The sequence below is a fragment of the Anas acuta genome, chromosome 2 (genome assembly GCF_963932015.1).
Source record: "Anas acuta chromosome 2, bAnaAcu1.1, whole genome shotgun sequence".
NCBI classification, from domain to species: Eukaryota; Metazoa; Chordata; class Aves; order Anseriformes; family Anatidae; genus Anas; species Anas acuta.
The window spans coordinates 20,564,107-20,590,177 of NC_088980.1; the positions used below are offsets into that span (position 1 = coordinate 20,564,107).

General features: G+C 37.1%; 1 protein-coding gene across 4 annotated transcripts in view; it reads right to left on the minus strand.

The window, feature by feature from the left end:
- Nucleotides 1-26,071, minus strand: part of MALRD1 (MAM and LDL receptor class A domain containing 1) — a 263,177-nt gene that overhangs the window by 88,808 nt on the left and 148,298 nt on the right. For all 4 annotated transcript variants that reach the window (XM_068673784.1, XM_068673783.1, XM_068673782.1 and 1 more), the window contains one exon: nt 9,750-9,930. In XM_068673784.1, the coding sequence (XP_068529885.1) occupies nt 9,750-9,930 (181 nt within the window). The remainder of the gene's footprint in view (nt 1-9,749; nt 9,931-26,071) is intronic.

Genomic DNA, 26,071 nt, shown 5'->3' on the forward strand with positions numbered 1-26,071 from the left:
CAACAGATGTTATTTGGTCACACTTTTAATGCTGCATTATCTGTGCCTAGACTACTGCATTGGCCTAGCAGGGCAGGGAAGGAAATCCAAATTAGCATCAGCATGACTGTTTCCCTTCTTTATTTGTTGTGTAAATTCCATAAAATAGGATCCATGAGCCTACAAAAGGTAGACAAGCCAAAGTCTTTATACTAGTCATAATTACAGGACATCACATGGAAAATAAGATAATTTTAAATGGGGAAAATACAATACTTTACAACATTTGTGTGATGCATACACTTCTAAAACCTTTATTTTTATTTTATTTTATTATTATTTTTTTTTTTAAGAGAGTAGAGAAACTTCATCAGTGTGACTTAAATTGCTTAACAACAGAAAATATTTAAAGGTAAAACTATTGGGATACAACGATTTTCACATCTTATTTCACTGCATATGACATAGATATGTAATTACCATGCTGAGGAATTAAGAAAAAAAATGCCATTTTTCCTTAGTTCTACTTTTCTGACTATAATATTCTGCAGTTATTTTTGGGAAGCTACAACAATAAAATGCATCAGTGAGCCATGGAAAGAAAAGGAATGAGCTGGTTCCACATACGAAAATGTCAAAGGTGAAAAACAGTGAAATATATGATATCAAAACATGGATTTGTCACACAATGGAAATGAGAGAAATTACACGAGGTGAATTTTTTTTTGGTATGTACTAAGTTTATTTCTGAATATGCTATGAAAAATTTAAACAGAGCTGAGATATCTGAGATATCTAAAAGCAAAATAAAGCCTTTCATTTTAATTTAAGAAAACCATTGACTAAAAATAAACTTGCGTTGAATGTTGCATTTAATGAAAAAGGACTCCCTTCCCTTTTTTTTTTTTTACCTTCCCTTTTCCCTGATCTTTGACATAGGCACTAAACTGAACAATATATTATTTGATCCATTATACAAAGAATTTTACATAATGAAAAACATCCATACAGATACAGAATGCTGGTTTACAGTCCTAGCATAAGTGAAAAGGAATTGCTCAGAGCAATGGAAGGCCTTTTGTTGTTGTTCTTTAAATGAGAACAGAATCTCCACATTTCTATTATTCTAATTATATTATTGAAATATCTACTAATTTCCAGCACTATTGCATATTGTGTGAGTTAATTTCATTCTTCATTATGCTTTTCTCTCCCTTCTTTTAAGGGGGTCTGAAGACTATACAGATAGGCAGCAAATCAAAAGACCATGAAGGTCTAACTTTAATTTTCATGTTTCTAACATGCAAATAACTCTAGTAGTGAAATTATCCTGAGAAAAGATGTGATGCCAGAAGAAGGGAAGGGAAGGGAAGGGAAGGGAAGGGAAGGGAAGGGAAGGGAAGGGAAGGGAAGGGAAGGGAAGGGAAGGGAAGGGAAGGGAAGGGAAGGGAAGGGAAGGGAAGGGAAGGGAAGGGAAGGGAAGGGAAGGGAAGGGAAGGGAAGGGAAGGGAAGGGAAGGGGAGGGGAGGGGAGGGGAGGGGAGGGGAGGGGAGGGGAGGGGAGGGGAGGGGAGGGGAGGGGAGGGGAGTACAAAAGGTTCTATTGGTACAATGGAAATTCCTCCATTGTTTTTCTTAACAGTCAAAATATACCTTCTCTTAGAAACAGATATTCTTCCATTCCTCTCCCACAAAAAGAGAATATTTAAAATGACAAAACCACAAAACAAAATAATAGAGAATATAAAATCAAAAAATGATTTATAAAGATAGAGGACTTTTCTTAGCTTACAGCTGAGCACTAGATAAGTAGAGAAACAACTAGATTAACAAGAATCGGTTGAGCAGTTAAACTGTTGATCTTCTCCTAGATAAAATTTGCCACACATATTCTTGTAGACCAATTTATTTACCCTTACTGTGAATACTCCAAGATTAGATTCTCATAAACTAAAAGATTAAAATTGCATAGCAAAATGATAATCATTTATCATTTTCCTTTTATTTGTTTCCTCCTTGGAATGGCAGCATTTCCTGAAAACCAGGACACCACAAGAAACTATCACAGGACATATTTTAGGTAAAGTGACTTCATGTTATGCAAATCCCTAAGCCAAATGAAATGACAGTACTTGAAAAACAAAAAAGCATACACAGGTTATCATTTTTCAATTAAGTACAATTTGGATTGATACAGCAAAAGCCATATAATCTTCTAAGTAGCTTTTAAGAGACCAACAGAATTGACTTGGCTTGTTGATCACTACAAAAGAAGTATGTTACTGACGGTTGCTGCAGGAACTTACGTTTACACACACTCACTTTCATTGCTAAATGTTTTGTTTTTTACAGTCAGAGTATCAGCAAAGAATTTCCCTCCTAAAAATATATGTGTTTGTATATATACATAAAACAAGAAAGACAGGCTTGAACAAATGTGTACACACCACAAATAAACTGAAACTCTAATCTGGATTCATCACCAGCTATATATTTACATTTCTCCAGCTCCAGTCTATAAGTTATTTATGAAAGACTAGTTCATATAGTACTCCCATAACGTATAAGCATGATGAGATGCATTTGCAGATAGTCAATAAATACATGAATATGAATCCAGACACTTTGTTTTAATTACCAGGAAAAGATCAAATATAAAAGAATTCTCAAAAATAGTCTTCTTTCCTTTATGGTTGCTACTAGAGGACTATAAATGCAAGACCTTTCTTTTACAAAGTTGTATAAGATAAAATACTCCTGTGATATCAATCACATCTAAAAGAAAAAAAAAAAAAGGAAACAAACAAAAGACAAAAAAAAAAAAACCAACCAACACAGGTCTTTAGTATTACGACACTTAAGATTTACAGTAGTTGTGTTTGACCATATGTGACTTTTTTGACTATGTGACTGTGAAAGGTAAAGGGTAAATCTCAAGTTAATTATTGGCTAAGACTGCAGAGAACAAGACATTGAGCTGTTTTGCGAAGCAATGCATAACTCAAACACAAGTACACTGAACTGATGTTCACTAAGAGTCTCACTTCTCTGCTCTCTCCAAGAGGAAAACATGCCTTCACTTAACAATAAAATGATACCATGTCAACAGTAAGAAATGAAACATGTATATTCAAGGTAAATAATACTTTTTAACTATTCTCTTTTTACAAATCCTATCTGAGTAGAAATGTTTTCAAATTACAGCTGAAAATTCACCACTTTTTATTATTTGTTGTTTAAATTGTGCTCAACAGTGAGAGTATATAATTTCTCTCTCTGTTTTCAAAATACCTGAAACATAGGAATAATCGAACTAAAAAAAATAAATTTAAAAGTGTTATTGAAAATATTACTTGAATATTTTCCCTGAAGTTTCACTCTGCTTAAATTAAAATGTATGAATAAAAAACTCCTAGAAGGCTTCATTAGATCTGCAACTCAACTACATTCAGCACTGTAAAGTTCAGAATTTATGAAACACAATTTGCATCAAGCTTGTCATTTGCTTACCTCAACTGTTTAGTACCATTTTCTACATGACTTTTTATGTAACATTATAACGCCATTAACATACTCATCAATAATGTTTCTGTTCATGAATGACCTTGGCAATCTTCTGCAGGGAAAGCTAGATGAAAAGTTTATACTGATGCAAGCTGGATATCATTTCAAATAAAGTTCTTTTGTATTTCAAAAACTGTAGGGAATTCTACTCACAGTATGTGTCATTGAAAAGGCCAGATTTAATCTGAAATCATTACTTCTGACATAAACAGCAGATCTAACAAATTATACTTACTCTTAGGAGAGAATTTCACCTGTAGATATCAAAGTCTACCAATGGGCTTCCTAAAGATGATCAAGGCAAGTTGGAGTTTGCCAACTAAGGAAACAAACTGGAAGAATAAAAACTGAATCCATGGTTCTGGAAATGTACAACTGGCTCTGGTTCAAGCAATAGAAAAGATTAGAAAAAAAATCTCTTCAACTTCTTGCACTGATACACATGTCAGGCAAAGTCAGAATATTTTATATTTATTTAAGAATGAGAGACTCTGTGTAGGCTGTATCAGCAAGATAAGGAGCTCATGCTTACAGTACACTAATGTAGAAAGGGACAATATTTTGCTAAATTCTAAATAAGACATTAAGGAGAAGCGCTGAGAACTGAGGAATGAGTAATGTATTCCAGGCTTTACCCTTTAGAAGCCTACAAGTGGTACCAGAGAGAAGAGGGGACAGCAAAAAATCAAGTGATTCTTTTGCAGAAAATTCTACTTCCCAATAATTATGATCAAGTTCAATCATAGAAAATATTATCTCCTGAAAACATTTGACACGTGGTCTCTGCCTCATGATCATTTCCCCTCTCCCTGGACCAACGACATCCTGATTCCAGTGCAGAGAACTAGATTACATCTCAAAAAGTTCATCTGAATAGATTACTTTCAGACCTTTTCAACAATATTTAACCTACAAAAATTACTGTTAATATGTCATTTCCATTGTGGTGTAAAAGAATCTTGCCACTCAGTAACAGAACTCACTCACCCCCTCCCCTCCCCTCCCTTCCCCTTTTTTTCACAGATTTATTAGAAACATCTCATGTGAATATTACGGAGGTTGTTTGTTTAATATATGGGCTTGTGCCTGTGTGGTCCACAGGGGTTGTTGTTAACAGTGCAGTGGAGTACAGCACACAGGTGCAAATCACATTATTTGCAACAAGAAGGCACTTCCTTCCTTGGTCTTGCAAAGCCATCATTAGATATGAAATTGTTACCTGGACAGGTCCCAGAGTGACCTGGACAAGCTTGAGAAGTGGAGCCAAGTGAAAACTAATGAGGTTCAACAAGTCTATGTTTCAAGGTGCTGCACCTGGGTCAGGGCAATCCCAAACATGCAGACAGATTGGGTAGAGAACTCATTGAGAGTAGGACTTAGGGGTTCTGGTGGAAAAAAAACCTCTACATGAGTCAGAAGTGTATGCTTATTGCCCAGAAAGCCAACAGTATCCTGAGCTGCATCAACAGAGGCATGGCCAGCAGGTTGAGGGAGGTGATTGTCCCCCTCTGCTCTGCCCTTGTGAGGTCCCACATGCATGAGGACCTACTGCATCCAGATATGGGGCCCCCAGCACAAGAAAGATGTGGATCTGTTTGAGTGGTCCAGAGGAGGGCCATGAGGATGATCAGAGGGTTGGAGCACCTCTCCTATGATGAAAGACTGAGAGAGCTGGAGATGTTCAGCCTAGAGAAGAGAATGGTCCATGGAGACCTCATTGTGGCCTTTTAGTACTTAATGGGAGCTTATAAAAAGGATGGATAGAGACTTACACAGGCAGATAGTGATAGGATAAGAGGAAACTGTTTAAAAGTAAAAAAGAGAAGATTTAGATTAGATATTAGGAAGAAATTCTTTACCCAGGGGGTGGGCTGGAACAGGTTGCCCAGAGAAGCTGTGGATGCCCCATTCTTGGAGATGCTCAAGGCCAGGCTGGATGGGGCTTTGAGCAACCTGGTGTAGTGGGAGGTGTTCCTGCCCATGGCAGGGGGTTGGAACTAGATGATCTTTAAGGTCCGTTCCAACCTAAGCCATTCTATGATTTTATGATTCCACATTCTATGAAGTCTGCAGAGCTAACCTGTCTCCATGCAGATTCCCTTATGATGTGTATGGCTTCTTTCTATAACATGCTGTATGAAAGCAAGCTGAAAGCAAACACATGCACAATAAAATAAACCTTTGGATTTATTAAACACTGCTATAAATATTGAATATTACTACACTGCAAAAAACAATTCTAATATTCACGTGGCCTTACATAGACTGTCCCTCTCTTCCTTCTTTGCTCTCTTCAATGAAGTACATTATTTCTGTGAAGAGGTAACTATTTTGTTGCGTTGACTATAAACCATGAACCATGAATATTATTCAGCAGATTCTGAAAGGAATTTGTGTGGAGGAAAAGGCTACCCCAAAACATCCCAAAGCTTCAGAATTGATCTGAAATCCTTGCCCACTGGGAAGCAGCTAAACTTTCAGTGTTTTCCCATGCTTTTTCCTATTTAAGGCTTTCTTATTTCCATTCCTTGCTGTTTATTTCAAACCTGTTATTTAAGTTTTAATTTTCAACTATATTTTAGGTTTTTCTGTGCATGGTCTATTCCTCTGCTTATGTAATTACCTTGGCTAGAATATCTATAATACTGTATGAGATTTTAGTTTAATCTAAAAAGTCTCAGTGCAAAATACAGATGCAGCCTCCAGATATGGGACCTTGGCCATGTGTCAGGTCAGCAATTCTGCAGCTACAAACATGGTACATGAATAAGTGCTTTAAATGAAGTCAACCCCTGACCGGTTCTGGTCTGTATGCTACTCTTCTTGGGTTTGGCCACAATAAGATTGTGGTTGCTGTCTTTTAGCTTTGTTACAACAACCACAATAAATATGTGAACTCTGTGCTGAAAAACAAAAACAAAAACAATTTAGATATGACATGCTTTCTCTGTCCTGAATGCCCCAGGCCTGGGTCAGATAGGAAATGTTGTTTTTGAGAATCTGGCAAAATGTATTTTGTTTGGCTGTTCCACAAAGGTGAAGAATCAATAACAACAAAAAAGAAAAAGGTGAGATCAGGCTCCTTCATGTCATCATGCCAACAGGAAGGTCAGCATACCAAAAATCTTGAGAAAATTAAGCAAACAGATTTCATCTTGTGGAGTACAAGGCAAAAAATATCACACATGGAGCTGAAGTGAAAGACACTAACAACGATGCAATGATCCCTCTTTAATTTGAGCCCCAGTTGTACTGTGGATATAGAAAATTAATGGGGGTGGCTTGCTTTTTTTGTTTATTTGATTGTTTTGTGTTGTTTTCAGATGTGCACTTGTTTTCTCCCCCCCCCCTTTTTTTTTTCTTCTTTTTTTTTTTTTTTCCAGTTGTTAAAAAGCAGGTATATAACAGGCTTCTGATCCTGCTGAAGAGAAAAGGCATAAGCATAAACACATTCCAATAGGATACAGGCACCTAAACTTTCATGAAAACTCTGCTGTGCATAGTATACGCTACTGAAGATGTTTTGAGTGATTTCTTTATCATATAAAGATAGTGTCTTAAATGCAAAAACATACAGCATGCAAGTGACAATTCTATGAAAGATTGTTATCTCGGGATTCCAACTAACTTTTCTAAACCAATCTTTTAAAAAATGTTATTTGGATTGTATTTTGAACTGTAACTGTGCATTTTAAACTCCTTTGAATCACCCATCTTCATACACTTTAATTTTCTGAATACTACACAGGCCTTTTCCTATGCAGAAGCTTTAAGTATGTAAAAATCATTAGTGCAAATGGTGCAACTGCTTTCCCAACAGAGGTTCTTGCTAAAATAATGCTATAAAACAAATAGTTGCTATACTGTAACAAACACAAGTTACTTTCTGATCTGGTTCTCTGCCAAGGTATTTTCATGCAGTACTGGATGTAATGCACTATTAACATTCAGACTTGCAGTGTCATAGATTAAAACCAATGTAAATTTCATCAATTTTAACATTTTGGGAGCTTTAAGCTCCTTCATATGACACCTTTCCAACTCCCTACTCAAACAACTTTCTTAAGCACAATGACAACCCTGTGGATTTTTTCTAGTAATATTCTTATAACAACTATTTTCAGATTATCATAAAATACATGGTGTTAAAAGTAAGCAGCAGTATTTCTACATTTTAGAAAATATGTTGATACCGTCCTTATGAATTTAATGGGGAGACATCTTCTTCCTTAAAGAAGTAATCCTGCTACTTTTATTTGATGAATATGTTCACGTAAGTGACTGTGAATTGTCTAAATTGTTCTATCCCCCAGATGGGACAGAAAATCCCAGGAATGGAGTTTAAATAGACCCTACCTTATGAAATAATATGTCTGAGCAGAATTTGGAAACAAACTTCAAGAAAGATCAATGTCCTTTTTTTCATTCAAGAGTTATAGGGGAATGATGATCTCCCATCTCTCATCAGGGCATCCTTACCCATTTATTTATGTCCTTTGGAGAATGATAGCATACCTAGCTATGGGAACAAAGTGGCACTTTAAAAAAAGTAGGAGGGAATCACAAGCATTCATGTGTCTAAAAGAGCTTGTGAGGGTACACCACCCTTAGAATTTTATTTAAGTTCAGTTTGAAGTAGATCCCAAGTTGTATCCATTCTCACAGATTCACACAGAATCATAGAATCATCTAGGTTGGAAGAGACCTCCAAGATCACCTAGTCCAACCTCTAATCTAACACTAGCAAGTCCTCCACTAAACCATATCACTAAGCTCTACATCTAAATGTCTTTTAAAGACCTCCAGGGATGGTGACTCCACCACTTCCCTGGGCAGCTCATTCCAATGCCTAACAACCTTTTTGGCAAAGAAGTTTTTCCTAATATCCAATCTAAACCTTCCCTGGCACAACTTTAGCCCATTACCCCTTGTCCTGTCACCAAGCACGTGGGAGAATAGACCAATCCCCACCTCACTACAGCCTCCTTTAATGTACCTATAGAGAGCAATAAGGTTGCCCCTGAGCCTCCTTTTCTCCAGGCTGAACAATCCATGCTCCCTCTGCTGCTCCTCATAAGACTTGTTCTCCAGACCCCTCACCAGCTTCATTGCCCTCCTCTGGACTCTCTCGAGCACTTCCATGTCCTTCTTGTAGCGAGGGGCCCAAAACTGAACACAGTACTCCATTTGAACACAGTACATTTTCCATGTCTTGCTTTACACCACAGACACCAAATGGAAAAAATACATTATTTTTTTTTTCAGATTAAATTAGCTAAAAAGATAACAGAATTACAGAATCACAGAATTGTAGGGGTTGGAAGGGACTTCAAAAGATCATCGGGTCCAACCCCCCTGCCCAAGCAGGCTCCCTAGAGAAACAGATGCACTCTAGAACTGTACTTTCCATGCTCTAGCCAGAACATGGGCATCCAGATCATGGCAGGAGTTTCAATTCAGCCTAAATAACCTCCCCCAAATCCATACAGTATTGATATGTGGTCTTATCAATGCTTTTGTTACTCAACCAATCTGCTTTTATTGTCACACTGTTTCCTACCAGTGACAGAGACCACAATCTTCCTTAATTGAAACCACAATCCACTCAGTTTTCTACTTTTCTTAGTTATTGATTGATTAAAGGAAAACTGTCTCTGTCTATGTCCACAAAGAGATGCATTTAATAGGATGAATACCCTGTGATGGAGTCACAGGTTTTGTTTTACTTTGCTGGCCCTAACATTTGAACTGAACTGAGAAAAGGAGTAGTGACTGTGGTTCATCTGTAGTCTCAACTCTCAACTCTCTTTTATGGAATAGTCTTTACAATAAAATAGGGAGGCCACAGGTTTCACTTAATATAATCTGACATAATTTATATGAAACTATTATGTACAAAACCAGATACTCAATAACTGAGCAATGAGTTAAACAGAAGGAAAGTTCTTACTCAAAACTGAGTAATGAAACACAAATTCAGACTTTTATTGGATTTATCTGCAGTATTTTACTGTAATCTAGCACTAATGCAAGACTTACTGTATGAATAGAACACTAATAAAGTTATAAAAGGGAAAACAATGTATTCATAACTGATTTTATGGATAAAGACACCATGATAAAATCAGTAAAACCATTATATACTTGAGCAATAACATCTTACATGTCCTTTTAGCATCCCTCTAGAAACTTCCCTCTTGAATTTACCTGTGGTACAGTTGTTGAACTCTATGTCATCTATTGCTGCTCCTCCTCCTAGGTCTCTGGTACGAATGCCTTCAAAGATAACTTCAAAATTTCTCAGCTTCCCCAAGTGTAACTCTACTTTGTTCCATTCATCACCATAATTTCCTGATTCACTCCATATTTTCATGGTTCCAACATCAGTCTGAAGTTTGAATAAAATATATACAGTAAAACACATAAGCAAGGATTATCAAATACCAGTTTTTGTATAAAAATATAGAGAAGTCTGTAACATGCCCCTTCATTTTCATCAGGGAGTGATAAACATATATTTTGCTGGGATATTAGGAAAAATAGCAAAATGAGATGATTACCATAGAAATCACAAACATCAATAATAGATCAAGTCTTGATGCAGAAATTACTGTGTGTATGATTGAACTCCAAAACATTTGGTAGAGTAGTATTTAAATTTATATAATACTGAGATGCTTTGCGTTTAGAATACATGACTAAATGCAAGGTTGCTTTTCCATTTTAAAATTAGGGTATCTGATAAGAAGAATCTTTAATAATTGTGACAAAGGTAGGACAAGGGGAAACAACTAACAAATGTCAAATATTCATGTTTAGTATACTTTATCTGAAGTTAAATAAGAACATTCTGACTTTCAAATATGTTAATATATTAAAAGGAATCCTTAAATATTCAATCATATCACCTAACTAGCAAGTCAGCACAAAAAACATGCATCATTTTTTAACAGCGGTATTAGAATGCAGATACACCAGTTTCAGTTGCTGTGAATAGATGATCCATATAGATGATGACACTGACAATAAATATTTGCAAAAGTTTTTTATATGTCCCAATTTAAATTCTTTATGACTGTATGTCTAATCATCCAAATCGTAAAACAGCCATTTTTTGCTCTTTTTTTTTTTTTTTTTTTAACCAAAACCCATTAGTACTCCATCTAGGGTTAATAAAAACATTGTGCAATGCATCAAACAAGTAAATGTAATGCATAACAAAGGCTCTAAGAAAGCAGTACATGAAGAAACAAGATCTAAGGAAAATAGTTACAACAGTAAAAAATAGCCAGGGAAGTAAAAGACTTGCATTTCTTTCTATATAGTGAACCTGTTAGATCAGATTTATGTTAATAAGATTGTCTTATGCATATTTATGATGAGAAAATGAAGCTGGGTGCTTTTGATATTGTATGCTGAATAAGAACGTGCAGACAAGCATGCACAAAAATATTATATTAGCTGTTTCAGGACCAGGGAATTCACAGAATTATTGAAAGGAGGTCCTCAAACCTACCATAGCATAGTTACTGAGGTACGGCTTGATGATGGCATTTTGGTGTTTTGGAAAATCTTCATTAAGATATATATTTTATTGTTTAATGCATATACTTATTTATTCATTAAATTGTTAAATAGAAAAGAAAACACCAGGAATGATCTCCATAACTGTGTGACTGTGCGAAACTTTTACTCCATAAATATTCAGCTGAACAAATCTATTGGTGTATATCTAATGGTACTGCACCAGCAGCAATAACATCTCTTTGTAAGTCATGATGATTGATCACACAAACAAATACAGAGGCAATCTTAGGCATTGCTTCTTCAGTGATGTCTCATTGGTTTAAAGCTCAAACAAAGTGAAAATAACATAATAGGACATTGTTGGTGCTTTGCACCACTAATTCCACATATGACAACTGGTTATGATATTCGCAATGTATTTCTCACAGTGAAAGTCCTGACTTTTATGTGCCATCATATCAGACATCCATTTATTCTATAGGGTGCCAGATGCCTATATTATCAGTTAGCTGTTAATCAACTTAGGGGGATTGAAATCAGAATGAATACTAGACCCTTTCTAAAAAATTGCACTTCAACTTCTATTTGGAAACGTAGTGTAGAGGAATCTACATTAACAAACTGCTCAACAATAGTAAATACTGTAATTTATGCTGATTTTAGCAGAGGTAAAACAGTTTTTCAAATCTAACAAATTTACTCATATTATTTTTGTTCATCAAATATGCAGTCAACAATATAATTTAATTATTCTGGTAACCCTGAAGTCTCCATTCCTCTGATTTTAAACTTTTTGAATAACTTCCAAAAGAGTATTAAATATTACTGGGGTAATTTGTTTAGTTTGAAAACATCTATTCACAACAAGAATAAAATGCATGGTTATGATGAGTTGTATTTGGCTTTAAGGTTTCCAACATAGACTACAAATCTTAGAAGAGAAGAACTTTTTAACATTTTATTAATTTGTTGCTCTGGAAACTCTTTTGTCTGCCCTTGGAAAATGGAAAACAAACAAACAAACAAAAAACCTCAGACATTATCTATAAGAAACTACTTATTAATTTTACAAAAGCAGTTCAGTGCTGTGTATTAGTAGTGAATTTAGGAGATTTAATAAGGGAATTCCTTTCAATTTATGCATTTTAATGAGATAGAAACATTCAAAACTTTTATGTATCACAACATTAATCTCCAAATCTATAAAAAAAAATTAAGTTCAGATATATAGAAGTCAGTGGAACTTCTTTCAACGTAAAGCGATAAATATTTATATAAATTCTGAAAATGTTAAATGTAGCATAGTTAACCATAATATAAGCCTCAATTGTGTGGCATAACCATGAAATATAAAGTCTTTATGTACTTACGGAACTAGAGTTTTCTTCTTATTAATATTTTTTATCCCTTCCCCCCTCCATATCTCCTAGAGAGACACTGAAATATACAGAAAACTTTTTGCTAGAATGAAGATTTTTCAAATAGAAATTTTACGAAAAATAAAACCAAACAAACAAACAAGCAAAGGTGTCCATGTCTTTGCATTTCACAAACTCTCAAATATGGGCATGCTAGCAAAACAGAATAGAAAGCCATTTCTTTCTCTGAGTTCAACAGTAACAGTTCCTATACAACAGCAGCATTTCAAAAAGCATGAAAGGCTGATTTTTCACTTGCTCAGCCATAGCTTTACAGAACAAAATGACAAAAAAGACCCATCCCCTATATAACTGAATGAAGGCTGTTCTAATCTAGAGTGCAAAGTCCCTTCAAAAATACAAGCACACTGTCTGTATGAAACAACTAAGAAGAGGTAGGAAACGGAGTGACAGGCAGGCTGTCAGCTCTCCTCCCCAGGTCCAGGGATGTAAGGGATGGCTAAGGGATGTAAGCTATACATTTTTTTTGGATATATACTTGGCATGCCGGAATCATAGTTTGTACTCTTTGCAGATTCCATGTTATGAATTATTATTTTGTTTTCTTTATTCATTTAACCTGTCTGGTGCTTTGGCATTTCTTTCATATCTTTGGAATGTGTTTGCTTCAAAAACATAAATGCGGCCTGGGGGTGGGAGGAAATTAGTCTGTGCTTTGGCCTTCCCGCTGCATCCAGAAATCCTGTGACCTTTTTTTTTTTTTTTTCATTTCAATCTACACATATTTATGTAAAAGAGATATATGACAATGAGAGAAATGTATCTCAGCATAGAGCATGCTTGAGGCCAAAGAGTCACATTTTTTTCTGTTTTGATGAGGCTGTTATATTGACATGTCTGGATTGCTCTTCTTCCTGGCCTGATGGCAACAGGTCCAGTCTAACTCTATGCTCCACTAGAATGATAAAAGATGATTAAGATTTGTGGCTTTGGCTGATAATATCAACACTGTCCATGTGTGGGGATTGATCACACTGGCTATTGGTCAGGGCAAAAATCCTGTTTTCCTACTAAGGTAAGTACACTTGCAGGATTCTAGTTGCATGTAGTCCTTTACAAAATAAATATACATAGATATAATTTTTTTTTAAAAGTTATGATCTGTCTTGCTGCCACTCATCCACATCTGGTTTCAACCCTCTTCTGCATTGTAAACATCATACCCTAAGCAACACATTCCCTTCTTTGCTACAATTGCTTGAACTTAAGCTAGTCTCTTTTCCTCATGCCAATACATTTGTATCAAAGCCATATGTGTATCTTTCTTACATGTCATGACATTCACCTTGGCCTTCCTTCCAGTTCAGTTTTGTTCATCTCACACTCTAACTTCCACTACTCCCTTTCATATCTACAACCAGGTCATCATCCACTTTCCCACATGCATTATTGCCAGCACTTCCACTCCAGCTAAGCACAATGGTAAGATACTTGTATCACTTGTACTATTACCATCCCTCCATTCTCAGCCTAAGGAGATGTTTCAAAGAAACATAAAAAACAGCATCCAGAAACCAGTATATATGAAAGGAAAACCCATCTTCTCAAATAGAAGGCTAAACTGAATTTTGAACCATGAGACCTGATTATGACTTTTGTCTATTACAGACTCAAGTCTTTGAAGGAGAACAGAGGGTTTCAGATCTCACTGATGTAGAGCACACAAGCAAAATATATATACTTGCCCCTGAAAACTTGGTAAGTCTACTTTTTAGCAAAATATCACATTTGACAGCAAAACCTTAACAATATCATATCACTTCTAATACATGACAACCACCATTCTTTTTTTCTATTCCTACTGAACTGTCTCATTTATATTTTTCTTCCCCAAACACACACTGAGACTACTAAAACCAGATGTGAAGGGGATGTTTTGGTTTCATGCTCTGAAAAATTGTTATTAATTGTATGTCACTGCCCTCTATGGGTCAAACACAGTGGAAGGCCAAACTGAGGTGATAAACCAACCTTAGGGAAAGTTTAATGTTTAAAAGACATATTTCTATTGACTTGTAGCATTTTCATTGACTTGTAGTCCTGGTCTTCCACTGTTCCATCAAGCTCATAGATAAAGGTTGTCAAAGAGTGGGAGAATTGCAGTCCAAGAAAACTATGAACTGTTTAGATCTGTACAATTATATGTCTTGCCATATTGGAAAATTCCTATTCATATGCAGGGGAATTTTTTTACCTACCCTCTGATACTCTGAGGGGAATATTTCCTAACAGTTTCATTACATGGCAATTCAGAATCTCCTCCATGCTTGCCTTCATCTGAAGACAATGATCTAAGTGCTTACAACCACTCTTCTGAGGACCTCATGGGGATGTAGTATATCTTACTAGTCTCAGTGTCCTCATGAACTCACTTGAAGACACTAAAAATGAAGGAAATGGGAGAATTTCTTCCTCTCATAGAATTCCTTTTACTTTGTGGCTGGGTTTAACGTTTTCCCGATGCAGCAGAGGCCCCTATTATTCTTAAGGCTACATTTCTAATGCAGTCAGAACAATATTAGAAACTGAATCCAGAGCATGCAATAGAAGCATGTACATGTAATTCTCCCTCACAAGATATTGGAAAGTTCTTATGCATCCACTCTCCACCAGAGAAATACAGTAAGAATTCCAGCTTGAATATAAAGGTTCTGACATGAGACAATCTGCTTTGTTAATTCTACAGTGAAATAGCAACAAAATCCAGGTTTTGCTCTCAGTCCGTACCTTTCCTATTCATGCTGTGAGCTGAGAGGAATTCAGAATCTTTCCCTGGCTCATTTACATTGATATTTGTTTCAGTAGAGCCACAGGAAATGAAGCCGAGCTTACCAAACAGATGGAGGCAATAAAAACATTTGCTAAATATTCCTGGACTCCTCAAATCCTGGAGCCCTCAAATATACTAGAGGGCTTTTTAATCAGAGAGAGAATATTTTTAAATGAATAATCAAAAAATATTAACTGTTTATAATTAATACTATATAAAGACTTTTCAGATTCACAGTATCAAAAGGCTTTCTGAAATATTTCTGTGGAACCATTTTGACTTTTGAAAGAAGTCTAACTCTTTTAAAATTATTTTTAAACATTAAGGAAAAACCTTTTCTCCTCTGCTTTCATATTCATTTGAAAACAGCATCTTCCTGACAAACTGTTGTCATACAGATTTTTGTATTTTTTTTTTAAGCAGAATATACGCTATACAAAGCACAAAAACATATTATAGAAACAACATGATGCAAGTTTAACTGTCACTGTTCATTTCTCTACTTTTTCATGCATGCTAATCCTTCTGTTTCACACGAGTATCAGGAAGGCAGTTTATTTTTCAGGCTGTCTTCTTGGTTCAGAATCAAAAGTATTTTCAGGATGTGCAAATTTAGTTTACTAATAAATATGTTTTTAATGAAGTTTTATTTTCTTTGCAGTAATATCATCATTAGAGCTTTTTGATGGCTGACCACGTAGTTTAAAGTGGGGCATTGCACAAATACTGCTTCTCTGCTTCTCCCTTTTACTCAGCAAGGAGTGGAGCAGTCCTGCACTTTTACTTGTACATCCAATAAACAAGACATAGCAGGAAGAAAAAATACAACTTTTCCTCATTTGCCCATATTTTAAAGACATTTTCTGTGAAGCAGTGGCTCTCTAAATCAAAAATCAGTGAATATCTTTTCTGACATTTTTAATACTATCTATCTGCTTATTTAGTTCTCACTGCTTAAGAGTTAGGCCTATTTTCAGAAGGTGCTGGGCACCTTCTATATGGATTTTGGCAGTCATTACCTCAACACTGCAGTGCACAGAATACTTGTATATTTTTAAAGATATTGGTTCCTAGGAATAAGTTTTTCCCATTTTTCTAAGTTTTTATTTTTATTTTTATTTTAAATTTTATTCTTATTCCTATTTTTTTTTCTTTTTCTTTTTTTTTTTTTTTCTTTTCCCTCCAAAAGAACTATGAGAAAGCATTACCATTTGATTTGTATATGCTTCCCTGGCTTGTGTGGACTTTTTTTTTTTTTTTTTCCTAATTCAGTGGCAGCAGAATTTTGATAGAACTATCTAACGTTTTGAAATTTCAGTGTTGGAGATGATGGACAATCACAGAATCACAGAATTGTAGGGGTTGGAAGGGACCTCAAGACATCATTGGGTCCAAGCCCCCTGCCAAAGCAGGTTCCCTAGAGCAGGTTGCCCAGGTAGGTGTCCAGACGGGCCTTGAATAAGCATAACTCAAAAGAAAAGTCTACATATTTAGAACACTCCCACTGGTGTCAGGATCGGATAATCCTGGGAGGGATTTCTGCTGGTTTCTTAGACTGTATGAGAACAATCTGAGAAACCCAAGCTGAAAAAAAAAATTAAAAATGTCTTAATACAGGAAAAAAAATTATCAAGATGAGGAAATAAAAGGAGATTTTTCAGGAAGCTGGAGACATGAAAAAAGGTAAGAGCAGATAATAAGGTCATGAAGATGTGAGTTATGAATGAGCACATGTCTTCTGGCATGCTGTCAATCACCATGCTGATAACAATTCAGTACAAACAGTTCAGTGGCACTTTATAACAGTACTAGTTACAACAAGTCTTCTCAGTTTTGACAGTCTACTTTTTTTTAGAGAAAGACATGTACTCTGTATAGTAAGTGTATGCAAAGGCCAATAGAGCATTTGCACATGTTGTGAATCACGTACAAAAATCCATTACAACAATTGCTACACGCTATTCTTCTTTTAGCTACTGCTTTGAAAATTTGTCCCTGTCTTTAAATAAGCTTGCAGAGACTTTTGGTTAATATAACTGTTAAATTTCAAAAATTACTGCGAATTATCTGAAGATTGAAGTTCTGCATCAAACATATAATAACATATAATTCCAAAAGTATTAAGTCCACATAGAAGAGCTCTGAGAGAGAGAAATAGAAACAATTTCAATGTAGGGAGAGCTTTTAAGGTCGAACTTTACACTTTCCATCCCTATGCTGAGGAATTCTGAAATCTTCAGAGAAACAGAGGTAACTAATACAATAAATAAATAAAGGGAGAGGGGAGAAGCAGATAACAGAATTTAACAGTCTACAGTTTAGTGTCTCAAAGGACAGGAAAATGTACGTGATGAGTAATGAAACAGCAAGTTTTACTTTAGGAATATATCAGTGGAGAGTGATGAGCTTACTCAAGTCAAAATTACTTCAATGGAGATTTATGATTCTCAGCACTGAAAATAATTAATTAAAAATAAGTTTCTCTCTAATTTTTCAGAGTTATATTTTGACAGAAACCAGAAATGCTATTTAGTATGCCTCTGCCTTCTATAAAAACAATTGAAGAAGAAACTTCAAACTGATCAAATGGTATCTTTAAGAAATTATTTGATCCAGGCAAAATGTATACTGCATAAATACATTAGCATGCAAGAAAAATTGGCTTCACTTTAAAGGATAACTTACAGAATCATATAATTGCATTTCCACAGTGCATTATAGAAAAGATGAAAACAGCAAGATGAAACACTGATATTTCAGCCTCTGAGCCTTTTATTAGATAGTTTGCATACATTAGTCTCAGCAGGTTTACGTAATAATAGTTAATGACAAAGCCCATTCATCCATCCCTTTCATTTTCTCCTTTGCGCAAAGCAGTAAGATGATTTTCATTCTCTGAAATATCTTGTCCATAATTTTAATTTTTAAAATTAACATTACTATTATAAAAGAATATTCATTATAATGAGAAATTTTGATAAAGCTTATACCACTGATGACATTCCTTTTTTTTTTTTTTTTCAAATGCACCAGTTGAGGAATTCAGGAATCTCATAGTGAATTCCTTCAGATTCCTTCACAGTATCAGAAGGCTCACCCTGTTTAGAGTGCCAGCAATTGTGATATTTCTAGGAGCTAAATGGTAAGACTCTGCTCTTTCTTAATTGCTGTAAATGCAGAGTTGAGAAAAGCCAGTTTCAAAAACACTTTGATAAAAAGTGACTGGTAATTCATTTGGAGACATAATTTTGTTTCAAGCAGGTAGTCATTTCAAGGAATGACAAGTTGCAAAGATGAATTTATTGCTAAAAAAACTCTTATTTTGGAGAAGAAATCTATATTGGGAATACAAGAATAATTTACTGATTGTCTTTGAGATATTCTATCAGTATCATCTTCTTAAAAACTTGATTTATCCTGTCACAACTATTAAAACTGTTAGATTTCATTGTAATCAGCTTTCATTTATAACCAAGCAAACACGTTTGTTTCTTGTTTGCATCTTTCTAGATTCCCCTGATACGCTTGCCATCATATATATATATCTACATGTTTAGGTTGTCCAAATACATCTTCATTCCCTGTGTTATCCTTATCAATCAGAACAGTGCAATAAAATAGCTCCTCTTTTTTAAAATTTTGCACCTTGTACTACTACCTCCTGCCTTAGTTTCCCTGCCCTCCTTTATCCTCACATACAAAATTTTCTTCTTTATTCCCTTTTATAATCCACCTTTCTGTGATTATTTTTTTTTTTTTTAGGTAGATTAAGGGATACAACTGTGATCCTTTTCCCTTCCCTTCCCTTCCCTTCCCTTCCCTTCCCTTCCCTTCCCTTCCCTTCCCTTCCCTTCCCTTCCCTTCCCTTCCCTTCCCTTCCCTTCCCTTCCCTTCCCTTCCCTTCCCTTCCCTTCCCTTCCCTTCCCTTCCCTTCCCTTCCCTTCCCTTCCCTTCCCTTCCCTTCCCTTCCCTTCCCTTCCCTTCCCTTCCCTTCCCTTCGTTTTACTGCAAAGACTAACAAAAGCATCAAAGACGTTTTATAAGACAATTAATATAATGAGCAACTCAGTTTCACTTAGTCTGAAACTTTCCCACACCTTTGTTTTAGCCATGCTTTACAGGTTTCTGCAGTTTATTCCCATCTTAGTGTTGAGGCAACTATAATTCTGTGGTAAAGCAAACTCATGGGAAATAACATAAAAAATAGAAAAACTTTGGGCAACTATGACAACAACCTGTAGTGTCAATGTAAAGACAGTATGCTAGGCATCATGCAGTGCTAAATTTCTTGGACTATGATAGAAAAGTCAAACCTTTATTTATACCAACTTCCTAAAAAAAATGCAGAACATGTTCAGTATCAGATGTCACAAAAGTTTATGAATCAAAATAATAAAAAGACATTTGCAGATGTGAGATAACTTGAAATCTGTCATGTTTTTCCACCTATAGAGCATATGTTAAAGTCACTACATTGGAATACGTGAGAGGCAAAACCACATTCCAGTTTGTTTTTGTTTATCAGCTTTAACTCATTTTCACCAGATCTCAAGTGTAAAAAGCAAGTATCTTCAAAATAGTCTTGACAGCTCTTAAAAATACTTCTTTTCCTCTAAGAACCATATTTTATCTCTTAAAGAAGTATACATTGGTGTCTTCTTTTATCAGTTGAGATACTGAATGAGAGATAGGCTGCAAATTTTTTTCCAAGTACAAGCTACTTGCCCTTAATAGCTTTAGAACCTGAAGTGACATCCAGGCTGCATCCTAACCTCAGAGCACCCATTATGGGGGGAGATGGTAAGCACAGACCTCCTTCCCACTCATCCCCAACCACAAAGGCCACTCTGAGCAGCCATAGTGAAACTGGGACATGGGCAAAACTCACATCTCAGGATCACAGAGCACACCGGCTACTGCCAAGATATGCACAGGGTGTTTTTAAAATGATGATGAACCAGCAGAAAGAAATTTTGTTTAGGTGTGTGCCCATGTATATGCATACACCATCTGAAATCAGTCAGGTGGTGCTGAGTTGTTTGGCACGTTCATTGCCCTTACTGAATGTAGAGTAAAGCTTTCAGACAGGGCAGAAAGTCTTGATGAGCTGCATCAAAAAAAGTGATTTTGTCAGTCTTCCCGGTGGCTACTGTAACAGTAAGAAAATACAGAACTCTCCTAAAAATGAAAGAGATTAATCTGGTCTAGATACTCCGACACTGAATTAGTGTTCATACAAACTAAATGGAAAGATTGACAAATCCCTTGACTCAGGTAATTACCTGCCAGTTTGGATAATTATTCAGTGTTTAACTGAACTATAATTTCAAACTTTTCAGGCAGTGGTACCAAAATCTTATTCATCAACACACCTCATCTTAGAGCAACTGATCACTATACATGGTTCACTCCTGGGCAAAGATCTGCTTGGAAGTTGAGCACCTTAGTACAGCCAACCACAGGCCTCTAAGTACTGTCTGAGTGACACAGTGGGCAGACAGAAACTTTGCTGTTGGGTATGACTTTTTTCTCTGAAGTTTTGACAATGAGTGGTGAAGGGACCTTATTTTTCCCTTGAATTGCTAGACAGCTTTTATGGTAACATTACAATTACTCCTGCAGGAATCACTTGATTGTATTTGTAGAGTAATAACTTAAACCAGTATATCTCCAAAGTTTACATACATCCTGGAACAAAATCTTCTGCCCAAAGAGGAAAATCTTTGACCTTTCCAATTTTGTGATAAGTATATATGGTAAGCATATGAAAACTCTTTCCTACTGTACCAGGGAATCAGATTTGATGTCTCAGAAGCTGTTCTTAAGCCATATGTTCCTATGTCTAATATTTATCCCCCTTCTGGCAGCCCTCAGAAGTGGGTTTTCTGACTGTCATCGCACTCTGTAGTGGCTGTGATTGGACAGATTAACTAAGTCTGACTGACTCCTTCACAAACTGATGATCACCAGACCACATAAACCTCTTTGTCTGTACTGAAATATATTCCTGTTAACATTCTTGTGAATGTTAACATGACAGGAAGATCAGAAGCATTTTTCCATTCACAGTGTTACAAAATCAGTTGTACTAGGGGAATCATGGTATGATTCAGTACAAAGCCTACACTACTCTTCAAAATGTGAAGATTTGCACATGAAGAATTCTAGTACTCTCCTTACTTTTGGCTTCAAAAATAAAAGTCCCAAAGCAAAGCTAATTCAGCTGAACACCAATATTTGGAATCTTTCAGGGATTTTGTTTGCTTTAATCAATTTTTCGATTTAGCAATTCACCTCAAATACAACTTTGATTCATTATATATATTTAAAAAAAAAAAAAGAATGTAAGAAATAGAAAAGCATATCTTTACAGGGACTTCTGCTGAGAATTTACATATTTGAAAAAAGATGGAAAACAGGTACATATATCTGCTATAAACTAAGGAACTTTGTTGAGAAAAAAGAGTTAGGGCAGTAGAATAAGATTGTAAGACTAACAACAATAATTCTTAAGACTAACAATGGTAACTTAATTCCTGTATAATTACTTTCAAATGTTCAAGTTTTTACTAAATATGTCACTTGTAATTTCTTCAAAGCGACAAGTCTGCAGGACAAGGATTGACATGAATATTCACTACTAATCATCAAAGAGGATCTTATTATGCTTTTTCAGAAGTATGAGAATGATTACTGTCAGTCAGATGTCACCCCTACTTTGATGTAGTGGGATGTTCACTGGGATGTAACTGTACTTTTTTCTTTGTGACATTTACAGACTATTCTTATTCCTATTGGAATGTTCTTATCAATTTGCTTGAAGCTTTTGGGCTTGTAGAAATATAGAACAGATTTCTAGTGTATTAGATGAACTGGACAGGCTCAGGAGAATCAAAACACTAAGGCTGAAAAGAATGGCAAGCTCTTTAAATAGTCAAGACTTGATTAAATATTTTTAAGCCACACTGAATTGATCCTGAGCAGAGACATCTTTAAGAGGAATGCTCAAGCCCCACCTCTGCAATATTTGATGGATACAATTATTTATTTCATAGAGAATGACAAAACAAAAACCAAACAAACCAACAAAAACTGAGATCTGATTTAAATTTTTAAACTGTGGTTATAAAATATATTCTTTACAAATTGAGGGCTCTCATAACTGACATTTCTCATTATATTAAAGCACTTCAATGGCATTCCATCTCTTTCCCTAATATTCTCCCCAGTGACCATTACTTTACATGTTCAAAAACATAAAGTTAGAAGTATATAAGTATATATAAAATTAGGGATGTAGAAGATAAAGGTTTGTAAGATTTATAAGATCTTGGTGTTTAAATTGCCACCATAAATATGAACTATCTATGAAAGTATTCAATATACTTAGTGAAGTATCTAAAACTTGAATATTTATCCAATAGCATTCCAGAATGTACACAAATTCACCTATAGAATGCTATATATTACTGTGTATTAAGATATACTATATACAGTTACATGCCTACAGGAAGGTATATGGAAAGCAATAGTCACTGTCATTTGACCTCTTGTAGATGCTTACAGAGATAAATCATACACAATTCTCCCTTAAACAGTGAGTAAAATTCCACCAAGAGCAGTGAGAGGCCTGGGTGCCTGACACAGTGTCTGCACGGCAGGCATTTATGACTTCCAGTCACAGGAATACCATCCATATTGTGACAGATTATAATTTTACAGCAGGTCTTGCAATCTTAATGTATTTCTTTAAAAATTAATCTAATTGCTGGAGAAAGTGCAGAAATCTCTAAGATTTCTTTCCTGTTGTAACATAGAAATAATTGGTTGGATGACACAGAGGCAAAGTGATAGATCTGAAAACAAGCATCAGCCAGACTTCAAATGTATAAAAGAGAATTTATAATAACTTTCAACCTGTCAAACAAATATAAATAGAACTAAGAAAAAGCAAGAAATTCAGTGGCATTTCTTCCCTCCTTACAGGACCACAAACGGGTTTGGCAGAGCTTCTCCCATTAATTTTTTAGTCTTCAATGAAAAAACAAGGTGTCCATACTGGGTTCCCTCAGATATTTCTTCCAAATGCAGCAGTTGTTGCACAATCCACTTCTGTTTTACAGATTTAGTAACTGTGATAACTCTAGTTTCCCATTTCCACTTTTTCAGTTTTTCCCTATATGTTACAGACAGTGCAGAAGCAGAAGCACTGTCTGAATTTTCTAAATGGGTTCATTCCCTACAGCAAATAAACATAGAACTAATTATCACAGGAATATAAATCTCCTTGTGTGAACTAAAGAAACATTGTGACACTACCAAAAAAATAAAATAAATAAACACTGAGTGACAAAGCAACAGGAATAAGAAAATTTGTGGATCAGTATATTTGTGGGAGAATGCCTTTCCCACTCCTACAGCAGAAATTCACTCTGCATGGAAGAGGATATTTTATAATGAAGTAAGAAGTTTTTATATCACAGAATCACAGAATTTTCTAGGTTGGAAGAGACCTCAAGATCATCGAGTCCAACCTCTGACCTAAAACTAACAGTCCCCACTAAACCATATCCCTAAGCTCTACATCTAAACGTCTTTTGAAGACTTCCAGGGATGGTGACTCCACCACCTCCCTGGGCAGCCCGTTCCAATGCCTCACAACCCTTTCAGTAAAGAAATTCTTCCTAACATCTAACCTAAAACTCCCCTGGCGTAACTTTAGCCCATTCCCCCTCGTCCTGTCACCAGGCACATGGGAGAACAGGCCAACCCCCACCTCGCTACAGCCTCCTTTAATGTACTTATACAGAGCAATAAGGTCACCCCTGAGCCTCCTCTTCTCTAGGCTGAACAAGCCCAGCTCCTTCAGCCGCTCCTCGTAGGACTTGCTCTCCAGGCCCCTCACCAGCTTCGTCGCCCTTCTTTGGACCCGCTCAAGCACCTCGATGTCCTTCTTGTAGCGAGGGGCCCAAAAACTGAACACAGTACTCGAGGTGCGGCCTCACCAGAGCCGAGTACAGGGGGACGATCACCTCCCTAGCCCTGCTGGTCACAGTGTTTCTGATACAAGCCAGGATGCCGTTGGCCTTCTTGGCCACCTGAGCACACTGCTGGCTCATATTCAGCCGACTGTCCACCATCACTCCCAGGTCCTTCTCTGCCTGGCAGCTCTCCAACCATTCCTCTCCCAGCCTGTAGTTCTGCTTGGGGTTATTGCGCCCCAGGTGCAGGACCTGGCACTTGGCCTTGTTGAACTTCATACAGTTGACCTCAGCCCATCGGTGCAGCCTATCCAGATCCTCCTGCAGAGCCTTCCTACCCTCGAGCAGATCGACACACGCACCTAGCTTGGTGTCATCTGCAAACTTACTGAGGGTGCACTCAATGCCGTCATCCAGATCATTGATGAAGATGTTAAAGAGGACCGGCCCCAGCACCGAGCCCTGGGGGACGCCACTAATGACTGGCCTCCAACTGGACTTGGCTCCATTCACCACAACTCTTTGGGCCCGGCTATCCAGCCAGTTTCTAACCCAACGAAGCGTGCGCCAGTCCAAGCCAAGAGCAGCCAGTTTCTTGAGGAGAATGCCGTGGGAGACGGTGTCAAAAGCCTTGCTGAAGTCAAGGTAGACCACATCCACAGCCTTTCCCTCGTCCACCCAGCGCGTCACTTTGTCGTAGAAGGAGATCAGGTTCGTCAAGCAGGACCTGCCTTCCATAAACCCATGCTGGCTGGGCCTGATCGCCTGCTTGCCCTTCAAGTGCCGCATGATGACTCCCAAGAGGATCTGCTCCATGAGCTTCCCTGGTACTGAGGTCAAACTGACCGGCCTGTAGTTCCCCGGGTCTGCCCTCCGGCCCTTCTTGTAGATGGGCGTCACATTTGCTAGCCGCCAGTCAGCTGGGACCTCCCCCGATAGCCAGGACTGCTGATAAATGATGGATAGGGGCTTAGCCAGCTCATCTGCCAGTTCTCTCAGTACCCTTGGGTGGATCCCATCCGGCCCCATCGATTTGTGGACATCCAAGTGCCGTAGCAGGTCACCAACCAGTTCTTCGTGGATGGTGAGGGCCACATCCTGCTCCCCGTCCCCTTCCACCAGTTCTGGGTACTGGGTATCCAGAGAGCAACCGGTTTTGCCGCTAAAGACTGAGGCAAAGAAGGCATTGAGCACCTCCGCCTTTTCCTCATCTCTTGTAACTAAGTTTCCCCCTGCATCCAGTAAAGGATGGAGATTCTCCCTAGTCCTCCTTTTTGTGTTGATGTATTTATAAAAGCGTTTTTTGTTATCTTTAACGGCAGTAGCCAGATTGAGCTCCAGACGAGCTTTGGCCTTCCTAATCTTGTCCCTGCACAGCCTCGCTACATCCTTATAGTCCTCCTTAGTGGCCTGCCCAATTTTCCAAAGATTATAAACCCTCTTTTTTCTCCTAAGCTCAAGCCACAATTCTCTGTTGAGCCAGGCTGGTCTTCTTCCCCGCTGGCTCATCTTTGGGCGCATGGGAATAGACCGCTCCTGCACCATTAGGATTTGCCTCTTAAAGAGCGCCCAGCCTTCCTGGACCCCTCTGCCCTTCAGAACCGCCTCCCATGGGACTCCACCAACTAGTGTCCTGAGCAGCCCAAAGTCAGCCCTCCGAAAGTCCAATACAGTGGTTCTACTGGTTCCCTTCCTGGCCCCGCCAAGAATAGTGAACTCCACCATTTCGTGGTCACTCTGCCCAAGACTGTTCCCGACAATCACATCCTCCACCAGTCCTTCTCTGTTTGTGAAGAGAAGGTCTAGCAGGGC